Consider the following 16,077-nt stretch of genomic DNA (forward strand, 5'->3'; position numbering starts at 1 on the left):
ATGGCAGAACATTGGGTGTTCATTTCCAGACAAGGTAGGGGACGCCTTTGCTGGGAGTTAATCCTGCCTCTCCAGAAATGCCTTGTGACCCTCTTTTTTCTTGTTATTTAAACCCACACCTCTCTGTCCTTTCCAAAAGTGGCAGCCATGTGGGCTTCCGTCCAGGGGAAGTTTGGTGGTTTCCGAGCTGGCATTTTTCCTCTCCAGCAGGAGGGTACCGGTGCCTTCTCAGCTGAGAGTCGCAGGTCAATGCGTCTCCCTTAGAAACTTGATCGACTGCACAATATCTGTTCCCTTGTGCTAGGGTCCCTTGGGTAACTAGGCCCTGGTCTCTGGCGGCCGCTTGTGGGAGATGTGCACTTCTCTCTCCCAGGGTGGTTCTTGGGGACACGGGGCACTCATCACTGACAGAGACTGCTCTCAGGTCTGTCTGATGGGATCTCATAAGTGTGAGCCTCAGCCTGTCCACCCAGGAGAGACCTATCCTGAGCACCATGCTCCCATGCCTCAGGAGCTGTATTCGTATTTTTATGCTCTGTAATAAATTATGACAAATTGAGTAGCTCAGAACAAATGCATTCATTACCTCACAGTATTTGTAGCTTATTTGGGTTTACTCTTCAGGATCTCACCAGGCTGAATGTTGGTGTTGCCTGGGGTAGTGGGCTTATCAAAGGCTTGACCAGGCTCCCTCAGATTGTCGGCAGAATTTCCTCGCAGCCTTAGGACCTCTGAGATTCCTGTATTTCTTACAGCTGTTGGCCAGGAACTGCTCACAGCCACATCACAACACAACAGTGTCCTTCAAGGCAGTAAGGATGTCTCTAGCTCCAGCCTGCAGGGTGCAGTGTTAGGATGTAATGCAGTCCTGAGAGTGTCATCCCACAACCTTTGCCATTTCCTACTGAGTACATCTTCCCTCCACTCAAGAGCAGGGAATTCACAAAGTTGTGAACACAGGAGGGAGGTGGGGCTATGAGGAACACCACTGTCATTGTAGTCATGTACCCTCTGCCTAGTACCAAGCAGCCTGGAAGCTCCCTCTGACAGCCCCACGGGCAAGCTTGGCTAGTGAATCCTTATGTAAGATTAGTGGCAGGAAGAAGGTTTGTGTGACCGTGACCTTCCCCCCGCATTTGCCCCTCCCAGGCCACAGCTGCACCCTTACAAAGTGGTGACGTCAAGGCTTGGGCAGCCACCATCATGTCCCTGGAGGACTTAGGGGGTCCTTGCTACTTCCTCTCTCCACTTCAGTCACTCTTCAGTTTCAGAAGCCATTCATTTCCAGTCATGGAGCTAATTCCTAAAGGCAAGAAAAGGCTTTTTAGTTGTTCATATTCCCCTAATATGCAGTGGATTCCAAGAAACCATAAGCTGCCATGTAATTTTTTTCATGCTTCATCTAGAAAATTTGTAATGTCTGTTCTTGTTGATCCTTTGTCTTCTTTCAGTTCAGATGTAACTGAGTTAATTATTGGGTGAAGTGAACCAGAGCTGCCTTTCTTGTTACATAACTTCTTGTTCCAGAACCAGAAATGGTACTTATTAGCTCCTGTTCAGAGATTATTCCTTATGAAGCTGACTGTGGGTTTCTCACAGTCTGTTCTTCATTCATTTTTCTTAGTGTTTTAATGAGTCAGCACAGTATTCACTTATTTTTAAGATTGTAATTTTCAACCTAAGTCATCCGAATCTCACTGGCTATGTCTAAGTAGCCTTGGGCAGTCTGGCATTAGTGTCTATGCAGTAGAGAGCTGGGATTTTACATTTCGGATCTCCCTTCCCCTGTGTGCTGAGACTACACATACAACAGTATGTCTTGACCAGGTCTTCTCTCTCAAAAGTCTGGAATGTTCTGTTTTAATTTTTCTTAGAGGGAGAAATGAGAACATGAGTCTAACTCTGAGCAAGTGTTAAGGGCAGAAGGCTGGGGTTCAGCATTGGGTTTTTTCTGTAAGAATTAGTTTTTTCCGGGTTGACTTGTTTGAAATCATTCTCTTCTTTTGCATTTCAAACATATGTGCCTCATTATGCTACCCCAGAAAGGATGTTAAAGGGAAAAATAAAATTAAAATAACCTATTGAAGTTTGCTTACCGAGTCACAGTTTCACACCTGGGGAAAACCAAATCCTCTTTAATTTTTTTTCACTTTTAAATTTCATGTAAATCATACCCAGATGGTTAATGATATCATAAATTGCTTTTAACGCTACATAAGGATCTTGGAGGTTCATTTTTTAAAACATTAAAACAAATGTGCATTCAGAAACTGTGTGGTGCTGTGTAAAAGTGCCCAATTTAAGAATTTTGTGGCCAGGCCTGGCAGGGACCCCTTTTTTGGTGGAGCAGCCTCATAAGTGGCCAGGACGGGCCCCATACAGAGGGGCTGTGTATGAAGTGTGACCCTGGGCTCTAATTTCCATTCTCCACAGCCAGCCACCAGGACAGACAGCACATTTGGTTCATCCTGAGCTGCATCTCTTGTTGCCTTAGGCCTGTCTGGGCCAAGAAATTAATGAATTTCCAATGCCCTTCGGCCTCTAGGAGTTCCCCAGACCCAACTCTGAAGGGATAATCTTTCTCTCTGGTGACCACTTGCTCGTGGTCCTCCTGGTGGTGCAGTTTTGTGCTGTATTGCGGGTATGTCTGGGAAGTGGGAACATGGGGAGTAGCTCTACCGTGACCCCAAGACCCAAGACCTTTATTTCAGACCATCCTTCATTACACTGTCTCCCAGAACTGCTTTTAGTTGTCCTAGTCTTTCTTTGATGCATCTTTAATTTTGATAGATTTTTGCCAAAGCACCCTCTATAAGGGTTGAACCCTTTTTTAAAGTCTTTTAAAAATTAATTCTTAATTTTCTGAGAGATAAAGGGGTATATTCTTTTCATTAAAAATGCAAAAAAATTAGAGATTATGACTTAAGACATTTTTAAATCGTTCCCTCATACCAACCCTGACCCCAGTTTCTCCTCTTTTCCAGAGGTAACCGCAGTTATCGGCTGGGTGTATGACCTAGGAAATATGTTTAGTGTGTGTATTGTTTTGTTAGAATTAGTGGTATGCCGGCTGACTAATTTGAAATTAGTTGTCTACTGTGTGAGCCATAGTGTACCAAGTGTATAATTCTTTGATGAATGTGTTTCACATAAAGATCAGATGTCTTGGAGGTCTTTTCTTTTTTGAGACAAAGTTCGCTATGTAGGTCAGGCTGGCCTGGAACTCACAATCCTCCTGCCTCCATCTCCCAAATGCTGGGACTGCAGGCATGAACCACCATGTCTGGCCCTCCTTGGGGATCTTTCAATGACATGGAACTATGTATATTCTTTGAATTACTTCACCAAAATCATTGTTCAGTAGTGCTGTTTTTGGCAGCTACTTTCAGGAGAGAATGTGGGCCTTCATTAAATATCCAGTGGTTCTTTTATTTTTTTAATATTGTGCAAAACCTAAGTCTTTATGTGTTTCTCTCTACAGATCTCAGAAAACTGATCTTCACAATGAAGGCTACGTCTTGGAGTTAGATTGCTTTTCCTCCTTAGACCACCGAACACTCGTCCCGGACTTTGTTAAGAAGGTGGGCCTTGTGTTCATTCCTAAGGAACCTGGCTGGGCAGGTTGGTAGAGTATATGCCTGAGTGAACAGGCAGGTAAGTGGGGTTAGGGTAGGTCAGCCAGACTCCAGAGGCTTCGAGGAACCATGACCTAGACCTTTGGGTGGCAGCCTTTCCCGTATATCGCTCAGGCTGGAGTTAACTCTGGAATCAAATGGCCAACTCTCTCACAGGCTGGCAGGACCCTGTGTCCTGTGTTTTGGGTCTGGAGTAGCATTACCAGCTGACAGGCCTGCAGGCTCACTACTGGGGCTCTGCTCAAACCCTCAAGATGGTATGACCCCCACATCGCACCCTCTGTTGGTCCTGTGGGTCTTGGTTGCCTTGTTCCCCCTTCCTTTCCTAACGTGGGAGTATACCAGAGTCCCCTGGCCACCGGCAATGGGATTGTACCAGGGAACATTGCCCAGCTGCAGCGAATTCCTCTCTGCCCAGAAACGTGTCTGGTTTCAAGCCTTCCTTCATCCCATATGTGGTTTCGTGTCTAAATTGCAGGGTCCACTTGAGTTTCATTTGTGACATTTACAATAGAAGGAATGTTCTTTCCCCAGACGGGGGCGGGGTTCTGCCTTAATGTGTATCTTGCTCTCCCTTACCCAGTCTTCACTGTACAACCATGAATCACTTGGTGATGGCCTCGTATTCTGGGAACTGCCTCACTAGGTGATTTCCAGTGTACTGATGCCTCCCGTGTGGTATGGGTCCATCTCTCCACGTGGCCTTCTTGAGGCAACACAAGACGTGTAAGGCTGCTAGAGGCATAACATAGCATGTGTTTCACAGTAGACTTTATAAAATATGAGTAGGGGGTACATTCTGAGATAAGTAGTATAGTATAGTGAATGCATCAACCAGTAACAGTCACTTACAGTCAAGCATTATTACAAACATAATTGTATGTGCTCTACTTCTGTGTGTGTTGGCAGCGCAGTGGATGTGTTTACACCTGCATCATGAGCTTGTGAGTCATGTGTTGCCCGATGACATCTTAGGACAGCTGCAGCGTTCATCCTAGGCCATAGGAATGTTTCAACTCCGTTATCATCTTGCAGTACCACAATGGTATATGCAGTCACTCATTGAGTGAAATATCCTTATGTGGAGTGTGACAGTAATTGGCCATTCTCCCACTTTGTTTAGGTGGTTGTGGTTTGTTTGAGGTCCAAACAGTCAATTAGTGAGTTCATTAATAAATCTTGTTGGCTGTCGACTTTGGGCCAAGAATAGTACTGCATACTGGGATGCAGGGAACAAAGCAGCCCTGCTCCCTCCGCCGTGTTGTCACCAGGGCAGGTGGTCCTTGCCGATGATCGTGGCTAAGTGGGAAGCAGCTGGGCTGAGGGGCAGGTGGCTACTGATGCATGCGTGGTTCAGGGATCAGGAAGATGCCCCAAACTGAGATGGGAAGGGGGAGGAATTTGTGGTGATGCAGCTGTGTAGCTGCTGGGCCAGGTTGGGGAATAGCATGTGTGAGGGCCTGAGGCAGGACGGGCAAGTCGAATCAAAAGATTAAATAGGACATAGTGAAGAGAGGGAGCATGGGGACCAGAGAGACCCTGGCCTCAGCTGTAAAAGCAATGAGAAACCATTGTGAGGGATTTTGCAGATGAGCAAAGAAATTAGATTCTGCTTTCAAAGGGTATTTGTTGTCTTCCTGCCCCCTTCCTTTGATATTCAGGCTTCTGAGGCCCTGGCCACTCATGGAAGGAACCAAGCCAGTAGACCAGGGAGCAAACGGTCACTTAGGTCAAGATTTCTGGCAATTCTATTTGGATGGTGGAAGTTTGTTCTACTGTGGTAGAATTCAGATGATGATTTAGAAACGGGGCAGGCAGGGGTTGGTAGTTTTGTTTAAGTTTGAAGACATGTTTTTCTAAGTCATGTAGGTGTCTCCCTAAATAGGCCATCTTCTCTGGATTGGTGCAAATCCAACAATCAGCTTAGGTAGGGACATCCTGGAGGTGGAATTCAGCTGATGATTGGAACCTGGGGGAACAAGTTAGAAACGTTGAGTAATTTAAGAGTCGGACGCAGACTATCTGAAGGGTACGGGGCTGAGATGTAGGCGTGAGGCTCTGTCCTCTCTGTCCAATATGATGCTTTCTCCAAATCCTATGGGGAGCTTTGGTCTTAACAAAACCAGGGCACTATGTGCCTGATCATTGCACCGTGTCCCTGTCAGGTGTTTCGGAGGCCACAGTGGGTTTGTGGGCTGCTTGGCTACTGTGATTCTGTAGCACTGACATGGAGATGAACATCTTTCCAACAAAAGATGACCTTGAAGTTATGGGATTTATTCCTTGGAGGACATCAGACAGTTTTTATTTAAATTTTCTCTTATCCCGGCATTCTTTTCTCTCATTCATTGTTCGTGGGAGTTGTTCAATAATTGGTTGAATAAATGATTGACACCTGATCATTCTATATTTGTGTAAGAATTCTGTATTTATGATTGTGAAATGGGAACTGTTTGGGAGGAACCCCTGGGAAGGGAGAGAAGAGTGATAGGGTGAGTATGATCAAAGTACTTTGTGTAGAATATGAAAACAGCATAATGAAACCTGCTGAAATTGTTTTTACAAAGGAAGGAGGAAGAGGGTTAAGAAAGAGTAGCGGGGGGGAGAGTTTGATCAAAGCATATTTTATACATATTTGCAAATACCACTATTAATTTACACTAACTTAAAAAAAAAGAATTCTGTTTTTAACATTGGAAATGATACACTTCGGTGCCCACTGTGTCATCCTGCTCCTGACCTAGCCTTGGTTTCATATAAAAGCTGTTGGATGCAGACAGATTAGACAATTTGTAGACTAGACCCTGGGCAGCTCTGAGATTTCTGCCCTGAAGTTTGTCTCCAGGTGTGTACCCTAGAGCCTCTCAGCTCTGAGAGAGGTGGCTTATCATCACTGCTGCCTTGGAGGAGCCGGGTGTGTCTAGGCGGCTCCACTGTTCACCCCACGCACCGTCTGCCATTTGTGAGGGCAGGGGTTGGAAAGATTTCATGTTTCTGGCTGTTGGTGCTGCTGTGGCTTTACTTTCTAGACAGGGATAAAAGGATGCAACTGGGCCCCTCCCCCTCTGCTCCTCTTTGCCATTGTTGGACACAGTTTCTGGAGAAAACACAACCTCTGTGTGCAAAGAACAAAGAGGATTCAAAGGACCTTCTCTGGAGCCCATGGCTGTTTCCCATTGTCCCTTAGGGACAAAGAGTCAGCTGTTTCAGGGTGCAGAAGTTTTCACACGTTCAAGTTTTTCTGTCATTGAATAGGTAGAAAACCACAGGTGCTCTCTGGGAAGAAGTGAACCAAAAACCATTTGTGTTTTTTCTTTTTTTCATTGTACACATTTAATGACTAACTTATAATCTGTATCTATGTCCTGGTGACACTTGTTAATTACCATTCAGTTAGGCCAAGATGAAGCTGTGTCACACTGTCTTCTATGGTTCACTGTCATTACTTTTTATCTGGATCATTATTTAGTTTGAAATAATGGTTCCTCTTCCTATGACAAGTAGATCCGTCTTGGGACAAGATGGTAATTAACTCATTTTGTCATTGTTCCATCATGAAGGATAATATTCTTCTTGACATATTAGAATTAAACCAATTAGAATTTTTTTCTTTCTAAGAACAATGTTGCAGTATTGTTTTTTGGCCAAATGTTTCAAATTAACAAAACCTTTGGCTAGAGAACGGGAATAGAAGGAGGGAGAGGAGGTTTCATTATTTTCCACAATTAGGAAAAATAAAGTTGTTTGAATCTGTGTCATGTATAATTGGCTGAAGATGTTATAGGTTACAGTCTCTAACAGAGATTTTTCACTGAGGGCCATGTGGTTTTAGGCGTTCTCTGAGTGCTGTGGCTGGGCCAGTGAAGTCCCTGTTACTGCATTCTGTGTGACCTGGTGCTTTGCTTGGTCAGTTGATCTTCATGTGAACTATTTCTTGTGGACCTCGGGACATTTAAAATGCAGAGTTACGGAGAATGTGTGTTTTCCAAGTCCCAGAGCCAAGTGCTCAAGGGACAAAGTCGAGAGGCTGTGGGAGAGATCAGAATTCCTTAGGGTACATCCAGAGCCTGCCTGTGTGGCTGGCCCATAGGGGCCCTGTGACATTTCCTCTCCTTCAGAGTTCCCAGAGGATTGAGAAGACTGAGTGACACAGGACAGAGATTACTTCCTGATTGCGGGAGCTTCTGGGGAAAGGATACGTGAGAATGTGAAGCACTTGAAAGTTTTCAGAGGCCTTGCACACGTTTTCTGGCTTGTGCTTCGCAGTCATTCTCATCAAGAGGCTAAGACAGGGGTGACATCTCCCTTCAGAGCTGAGGACACAGAATTTACTAGATGGGTGGGGGCTTTGCCTAGGCTGGGCTGGCCAATGATGGATGGAGCTTGGACCTGTCCTTCCCTAGGGAAGAGGGAGAGGGATGGTGGATGGCAAAGGGACTTGGGAGCAGAGGGTGGTTCTTTGGCCAGGTAGACTGGGGAAGGTTCTGGAGAGGTGCAGTATACAATGAGGGCTTTGATGCTCAAGGAGGCTGAGCAGAGAGGCAGACAGTGCCGTTCCTTGGTGGCAGGAGTGTGAATGAAGGCCCAAGGCTAAGAAAGGCTGAGTCCTGTTTGGCTCAGGTGTGGGGGGGACAAAAGGAAAAGAAGTGTGTTCTAGGTAGAGTTCTTTAGATCATGTGGAGCACAGCCATGCTTGGGTGGGTTCAAGTGTGACAGACAGGGTTTACCATAAGGATGCAGGGAAGGAGTTCAAGGGTAGGAGAATAAAGAGTAAATAAAGAGATTCATATCCCCCCATCTCCCCTCTCCCTAGTCTCCCCTTCCCAACCCCACTGTAGGATATACTGCTGGCCCATATCTCCCTATCAATAAGTGTATTTAAATTTAAAATGGGATTTTACTCCACAGAGAGAATTCCTCTTATGTAGGTAGACCCTACTTGGTATCCTCTTAACCCTATCACACTCCTAGAAAGGCTTATCTCTGGTAGCTGAAGAAACTGAGGTACAGAGAAACGATGCATTTTGCCCAAGGCTGTAACTATGAGTGGAGGGCTGGGATTTGAACCCACCATTCTGGACCACAGACAACATGTTCGTGACCATTTGGCAATGCCACCTGTTGTACATAGCATGTCCTTTCAGGGACAGAGAGTGAGACTGTCTGAGCCAAAATTCAAGGTTGGGTATGGGAGGGGTGAGTGTAGCCATTGTGTGCGCACAGCCGGGCCCCCAGGCCTCAGTGCTCAGGTCCAGACAGAGGTTGCCTCTCTTACCTTCAGGAGAAGCCATTGTCCCGCATCCAGGGGACTCAGAAGCTTTGTCCTTGGGCCCATAGCACTGAGCTCTGTTGCTGAGACTCAATCCCTGTGAGCTGCGACCTGTGTGATGTCCTCATGAGCTAGGTGAGTCTTACGCTGAGGCTTTAGAGTGAAGACGGTGGCAGGGAGGCCAAGGCAGGCCCTGGCTTTGCCCACTGGGGAGAACACATGCAGAAAATTTGATGGATTTTGCAACTTGCGTTGCCCTAAATGGCATTTTCTGCCTGAAGCAAAGGAAAGAGCCTGGTGATTTTTAAAATCTCAGTGACTCCTTTTCATGAACCAGAATCCCCAGGATTGTAAAACTTTGCCTGAAGTATATAAATGACTCATCGTTTGCATTCTGGTTGATTATTGAGTGTTCAGAGACTCATTTCTACAAGTGCAGTACAGAGAGTCTAATTTTAATTAGTGCAAGATGCCTATTCATAGTGAAGAGAAAATTGTGTTAAAAAGATGTTCCTCGCTGTCCTCCCCCACATCCACCTCCAAACCTAGAGATCTGTGACATTTCGAAAATGCAAAAGTGGTAAGCGTGGGGAGGGGGCAAAAAGTGGGGGAATCCCAGAAATGAAGCTGTCACTAGTATGGAGGAAATGAGCTGGAGGCCTTGCTGGGGGTGGGGCACAGTTCACTGTGGTGTCCCTAGAACTTCATCAATGTTTGTCAAGTCAGTGGAGGACTTAAAAGAGATCTGGAGGAGGAATCATTGCGATTTTGTCACAGAACAGAAGAGAGGAGCCCAAGGTGACATTAGAATGACTGAAGCATGACGTGGGTCATCTGTGAGGATATAGTATAGAGCACAAGGAAGAAGCCTTTAGGGACAGAGGCAGTGGGATTTGTGATGGATATGTTAGGGAGCCAGTGAGACACAAGAGGGAGCATATGGTCCAGTGGCGTGAGCTCTGTCGTTGAGCCCCTTGGTTGGAGGCTCATCATGTTCATATCTTCTCCTTGTAAAGACTTCCTTTTTCTTTCTGTTTTAGTGGTAGTAGGGTTTGAACTCAGAGCCTCACGCTCACTAGACGGGCACTGTTCCACTTGAGTTACACCTCCATCCCTTTTTGCTTTAATTTTTCAGATAGGGTCTCGCTTTTTGCCTAGGGTACCCTGGGCTGCAATCCTATTTATGGCAGGTGCGCTGCCATATCCAGCTATTGGTTGAGATGGGGTCTGGTGAACTTTTTGCCTGGGCTGGCCTTGAACCAGGATCCCAGTAGCTAGGATTACAGACATGAGCCACCACACCCAGCAAGACTCTGTTCTTTAGTGTGAGCAGATTGATTGGGTGAAGGAATAGGTTTTCTGAATTAATTATGAGGTGACACTCTTATACAACTCAGGAGAAAGAAAGAACCTGGATGAATCAGAGGAGAGACGAAAGCATGTGATATCCAGAATCCAAGAAAAGTGTGTGCTTCAGAAAGACCCCAGAGAAAAGCTCCAAAAGCAGGAAAGCAGTCAAGTTGGAAGGACCCACTGGGCTCTGTTCCCCTGGGCCACTGATCAGTTTTAAGAGGACAGTTGTCATGAGGTGTGGAACAGGAAAGGGGACACTGTGCCAGAGCTTAAGAGTCAGTACTTTTAGAAAGAAAGAGAGTGGTGTCTAAAACAGGTCTAGGTAGAGGAAATGTCCTTTGTTTTCAATAGGAGATCTGAGCCCCTGGGCTGACTGATCTGACTGATCTGAACTTTTTTTTTTTTCTTGCAGCACTGGAGGTTTGAATGCAGGGCCATAGGCACTCTACCACTTGAGCCATTCCACCAGCCCTTTTTTGTGTTGGTTACTTTTCTGAGATGGGTCTTTTTTGAGATAAGATCTCATGAACTGTTTTCCTGGGCTGACTTTGAACCATGATCCTCCTGATCTCTGCCTCCAGAGTAGCTAGGATTACAGGTGTGAGCCACCGTACTGATTTTTAAAAGCTGAAAGAGGCCAGTCGAGAGGAATGTTAATGTAAGTCAGAGGTGATAAAAGATGGGAGGCAGGGACCACAGAGAGGGCGTCTGTCACATGCATGGGAATGGACAGCCCTTCCTTTAAGGCTGGGGGAAGTAGGAGGAGAGTTACATTGTTGGACTTCACAGTAGGGGAGAAAATGTGGAACCACTGCCTGGAGGTCTGTTTTCTTATGAGGTTCCTTTCCCACTCCAGCCTTTCTTGGTCCTTTGACCTCCTGCTATTTTTATTGGCCTGTGATCTTCCTGTTCTGTCCAGAGCAGTTAGCTGAAGTCAGTTTGAGCCCACAGGGAGGTCATAGACTTGGCAAGGTCACTCCCCAGGTCTCTCCCCTTGCATAAATCCACGAAGTGGAACAGGTAGGTTGGGGTTGTGACATTTACAAAAGTGCTGACAATTGTAAAATTGCTGACAATTTTACATGGTTAAATTCACCTCCTCCATCATTCTCCTTTATCCCCCCTTCCAACACGTGTTCCTTTAAACAGCTCCTCGAGGGTCTGCTCTGTGGCATGTCAGGACATACCTTAGAGAGCAGTATAGGTCCTGTCCTGGTTACAGGAAACCTACAGGCTAGCTGAGGACATGGACATGGAGCAGGCAGTCAACATAGTCAATGTATAATAAAGTGGGTGAACACCCTAGAGTAGAACATAGCAAGGGGCCCTGCCCAGGTTGGCAGTGGAAGTTGGGGGTGGCCCCTGACAAAGTGGTGCTTGCACCAAGGTCTGAGGATGGGAATATCTTGGACAAAAGCCATGAGGTGGGAGACAGTACATTTGATTTGGGGACAGAAAGGAGGTCACTGTGGCCTGACCATAGAGAATAGAGGATTGGGGGAACATGGGATGATGTAGGAGAGGTAGCTGGGGTCCTAGAGTGGCAGCCCTCCTGCCTGGCTAAGGATTTGGGTCAAGTGCTGAGGGAGGAAGCAATAGGTGATGGCGTTATGGTGGAGATGCGGCAAATGGGGTGGATTTAAGAGGCTATGGCTCTGAGCTCCCCAGCATTGTTTGTGGGTAGGGTTACAGGGGATGGCAGAGACAGAGAGGCAGCCCATGCTGCTTGGCCTGTGCAGCTGGATGAATGTGAGCCTTTGTTATGATAGAGATGAGTGCAGGACAGGCAGGGCTGAGGCCTGGGCTGGGGACAACAGCTAGGGACAAAGATGGTCATGGATGAAATAGCCCAGGAAAGAAGGGAGGATGTGGAGAAAGAGAGCTGGGGAGTTTCAGTGTTGACTGCTGGGCAGAGGAAGCTGACAGGGAGTAAGTGGCTAGAGAAGTCCAGGGGAAGGGAGGAAAGTGTTGGTGCTGGAGGCCAAGCAGGGAGGAGTTGTCCACGCTGCCTAGGCCAAGGGCTAGAAATCAGAAACAGCCATGCTACAGTGACTATGAAGTTACCAGTGACCTCCATGGAAGCTGTTTTGATGGCCTCTCCCTTCCCAGTACATATTTTTTGCAAGGTTTGATCCAAAATGTCTCTGAATTGCAATGAAAAATGCTACCCTTTGCCCCCTGGAACTCACTCGAGCCCCTGCAATCCTTTCCAGCATAGGTGATTTTTTGTTTGTTTGTTTGTTTTTCCATTTAAGATACTCTTTCTTTCCATTGGCATCTTGAATTATCTTCACTGTTCTCCTTAATGTAATGTTTTATTAAGCAATTACATTTTAATATCCACCCAGGGAATTGGAACTTGCTTATGTAAACCAATGCCATTTATGTAATTTTTAGTATTCAGAGCACATGTCACAGGAAGTAACAATAATTGAAGAACTTGTGGTTAAGTCAGAAAAAGAAAGAACTTGGGATCCCTGTAAACAGCACATAGATGTGCACAGGACAGAGGAGTGGTCTGTCTGCTCTGTGGCAGTCTGTGACTGTCAGCCCTGTGCTCCTTTGTGGGCTGTGCAGAGAAACTGCCCTAAACCTGAGGAAACAGAAACTATGCTGGAGGTAGGCCTGTGGAGCAGACCCATGACTGGAGGGGAAACTGAGGGCAGGTGGCAGCTAGGTATCCATGAATGCTGTGGCCTGGCTGCTGTAACACCGTCTCCTCAGCATGACTTTCCACCCTCCTAGGGATGCCTCTCCCAGCCCCATTTGTCAGGAGGAGGTTGGTGGTGCCAAGAATTGCACAGTTTGCCTGAGGCCTAGCATTTGGGTTGGTTGTGGAGCAATCTGTCATCTCCTGAAGGAGAGAGGTAGATGGCTGCTTCTCCAGAATATGGATGTCACCTCATTCCTGCAGCCATTGAAATGGGTCCCTGAGGAATTTGCCAGTGCACAAGCTGGGGTGACCACCAAGGTCTGGCTCTGTTGCCTCTGAGCCATGCTGAAGCAGACTGGCACGTTCATTTCTGACTTAGGGTGGAGATCTAGCTTCTTCCTTCCAAGCCTGTGGTTCTTAGGTGAACCCTGCCTGGCCTGCTTCTCAGTAAAGGATCCTCATAGACCTGTATGCCTGGGAAACATGCACGTGGTGTAAGCCCTTTTGCAGGGCTCCATAGAAGCCCTACGATGCTCCTTAGAAGAGTCAAGGCGCTGATAAAGTTCATAGTAGAAAACCTGTTTACTTAAACTCAACATTCCTTAAATACAGTTAGAATTCTCCTGTCTACCAAGTACCTATTTAAATCACAGAGCATACTTTGGAAAATGGACTAAAGCAATGAGAAATCCACAGACTACTTACCAAGCCTGGTAATCACAGGCAGTCATTAGGGCATGGGGCCAGTTCCTCTCTTCAATTTTAAAATTTAAGAAAAGTATTTTTATTATATATATTTAAGGTATATAGCATATTTTGACATACACAGTGAAGTAATCACCATAGTGTATTAGTTACTTTTCTTCTCTGTGATCAAAATACCCGAGATAATGATGTAAGGGAGGAACGACTTCTTTCACTCCCAGTTTCTGAGAGTTTATCTTAGTCCATTGTTGCTTGGCCCCATGTGTTGGGGCAGAGCTTCATGGCAGGGGGAGTGTGTGGCATGGAGGAGCTTCTTCACGTCATGGAGGAAAGGAAGCAGAGAGAAATACAGGGGGACAGAGACAAGACACCTCCAGGGACCTGCGTCTCCCTCCCACCTCCTATGAGAGATGTGCGTGCTTAAAACTCAGCATTTCTTAAACACAATTTGAGACTTTCCCCCCTTGCTTCTCCTGTCCACCAAATACCTATTTAAATCATGGGGCACACTTTAGAAAATGGACTAAAGCAATGAGAAATCCACTGACCACTTGCCAACCATGGGTGATCACAGGCAGCCATCAGGGGGCGGGGCCAGTATCTGCCAGGCCCCACATCCTAAAGTTTTCAGAACCTCCCAAGATAGCGCCCCAGCTGGGGATCAAGTGTTCCTCACATGAGCCTAGGGCAGGCTTATAGCATGTAGTTAAGCAAATTGACTTGTCCATCATCTCACAGAGTTACCTTGTTGTGGTAAGAGCACATAAAGTGTACTCTCTTAGCAAATTTGCAATACTCAATACAATGTTATCATGTTCTAACTGCAGTCCTAAATCCCCAGACTTCTTCATCCTACAAATTTGCTCCCTTGCCCCTTTGACCTACAGCAATCTCTCTCTTCCTACCTCCTTCCCCACCCTGGTAACAACCTTTTTATGTTGTTTCTATGTATTTGGTTAAAAGAAAAAAAAGAGATTCCACATGTAAGTGAGATCATGCAGTATTGTATTTTTCTTTCTGTGCCTGGCTGGCGTATTTTACTCAATGTCTTTCAGATTCATCCATGTTGTCACAAATGACAGGATTGCCTTTTTAAAAAATGTTTTTTATTTTGTGGTACTGGGGTTTGAACTCAGGGCCTACACCTTGAGCCACTCCATCAGCCCTTTTTTGTGATGGGGTTTTTCAGGATAGGGTCTCTTGAACTATTTGCCCAGGTGGCCTCGAACTGTGATCCTCCTGATCTCTGCCTCCCCAGTAGCTAGGATTACAGGTTTGAGCCACTGGGACCTGACCAGGATTGCCTTTTTTAAATCTGAATAATATTCAACATAATATATAGATGTGTAGACACACACACACACATACAGACTCACACATATACACAGAATTTTCTCTCTTTTTAAAATGAGCTACTAACACTGGCTTTCTCCAGCTGTACAGAATTGTCCCAGGCTATAATGAGTCAGTACTTTATTGTATTTTGTTGGCCCCACAAAGTCAAGTCTCCTTGGCCCAGATACTTCTGTAACTGAGTGTGTTCTTATCCTCACCCAACCCTCTTAAGAGAGGGAAGACTTGGAGCAGAGCCATTAAAAGCTCCCTCCTTTCTTTTGTCACCCCAGAAAGACAGGCACTCACCACCTCTGTCATTCTTGCTGCTGTAATAACAGACACAGTGCATTTCTAACACTGTCAGCTTAGCAGAAATTAGGTCAATTGGATTTGTTGACAGCTGTAGAATCGTAGCTAGCACTTGCATTCGGCCTCTGTCCACCCCAGCTAAGCTGACCACTTCTGCAAAAAGATGCTGTAGCTTTTTGGCCCCCCATCTCCCTACTCCCCTCTGCATTGTCATAATCCCCCCACTCCTGGACCTTTTTTGTCATAGCTGTCAATCAAATCTGCAAATACATCAGTTTTTCCAATTTTGACTTTTCATTTTGTTTCTCTCTCTTTCTTCTAAAGTCACTGATCAAAAGTGGCATTTTATTCCTTAGCATTGGCCAGTAGAAATACAATGTGAACCACCTTTGTCTGTCTTCATTTTTCTAATAGCCATATGAAAAAAAAAAAAACAGTAATGAGTGAAATTAGGACTGGAGGTTGACTCAAGTGCAAAGTCCTGAGTTCAAACCCCAGTGCCGCCAAAAAACAAAACAAGGGTGAAATGAATTTTAGTAATATATTTAATATAACCCAGTATGTCCTAAATAATACCTTTTCAACATGTAATGATCTATTTTACTGTCTTTTTTTTTTTTTTGGTGTTTTTTTTTGGGGGGGGAGGGGGTTTAACTCAGGGCCTCACTCTTGCCTTTTTTGTGATGGGTTTTTTTTAGATAGTCTCGCAAACTGTTTGCATGGGGCTGGCTTCTTACTGCAATCATCCTGATCTCTGCCTCCTGAGTAGCTAGGATTACAGGCACTAACCACCTATGCCTGGCTTTACTCTTTTTTTG

The 16,077-nt window shown here is 45.7% G+C and overlaps 1 protein-coding gene across 3 annotated transcripts in view; it reads left to right on the forward strand.

Moving 5' to 3' along the window:
- Rftn1 (raftlin, lipid raft linker 1) overlaps window positions 1-16,077 on the forward strand; it is a 196,612-nt gene that overhangs the window by 105,159 nt on the left and 75,376 nt on the right. For all 3 annotated transcript variants that reach the window (XM_020157538.2, XM_020157539.2, XM_020157535.2), the window contains exon 4: window positions 3,482-3,581. In XM_020157538.2, the coding sequence (XP_020013127.1) occupies window positions 3,482-3,581 (100 nt within the window). The remainder of the gene's footprint in view (window positions 1-3,481; window positions 3,582-16,077) is intronic.

The sequence above is a fragment of the Castor canadensis genome, chromosome 10 (assembly GCF_047511655.1).
Source record: "Castor canadensis chromosome 10, mCasCan1.hap1v2, whole genome shotgun sequence".
NCBI lineage: Eukaryota > Metazoa > Chordata > Mammalia > Rodentia > Castoridae > Castor > Castor canadensis.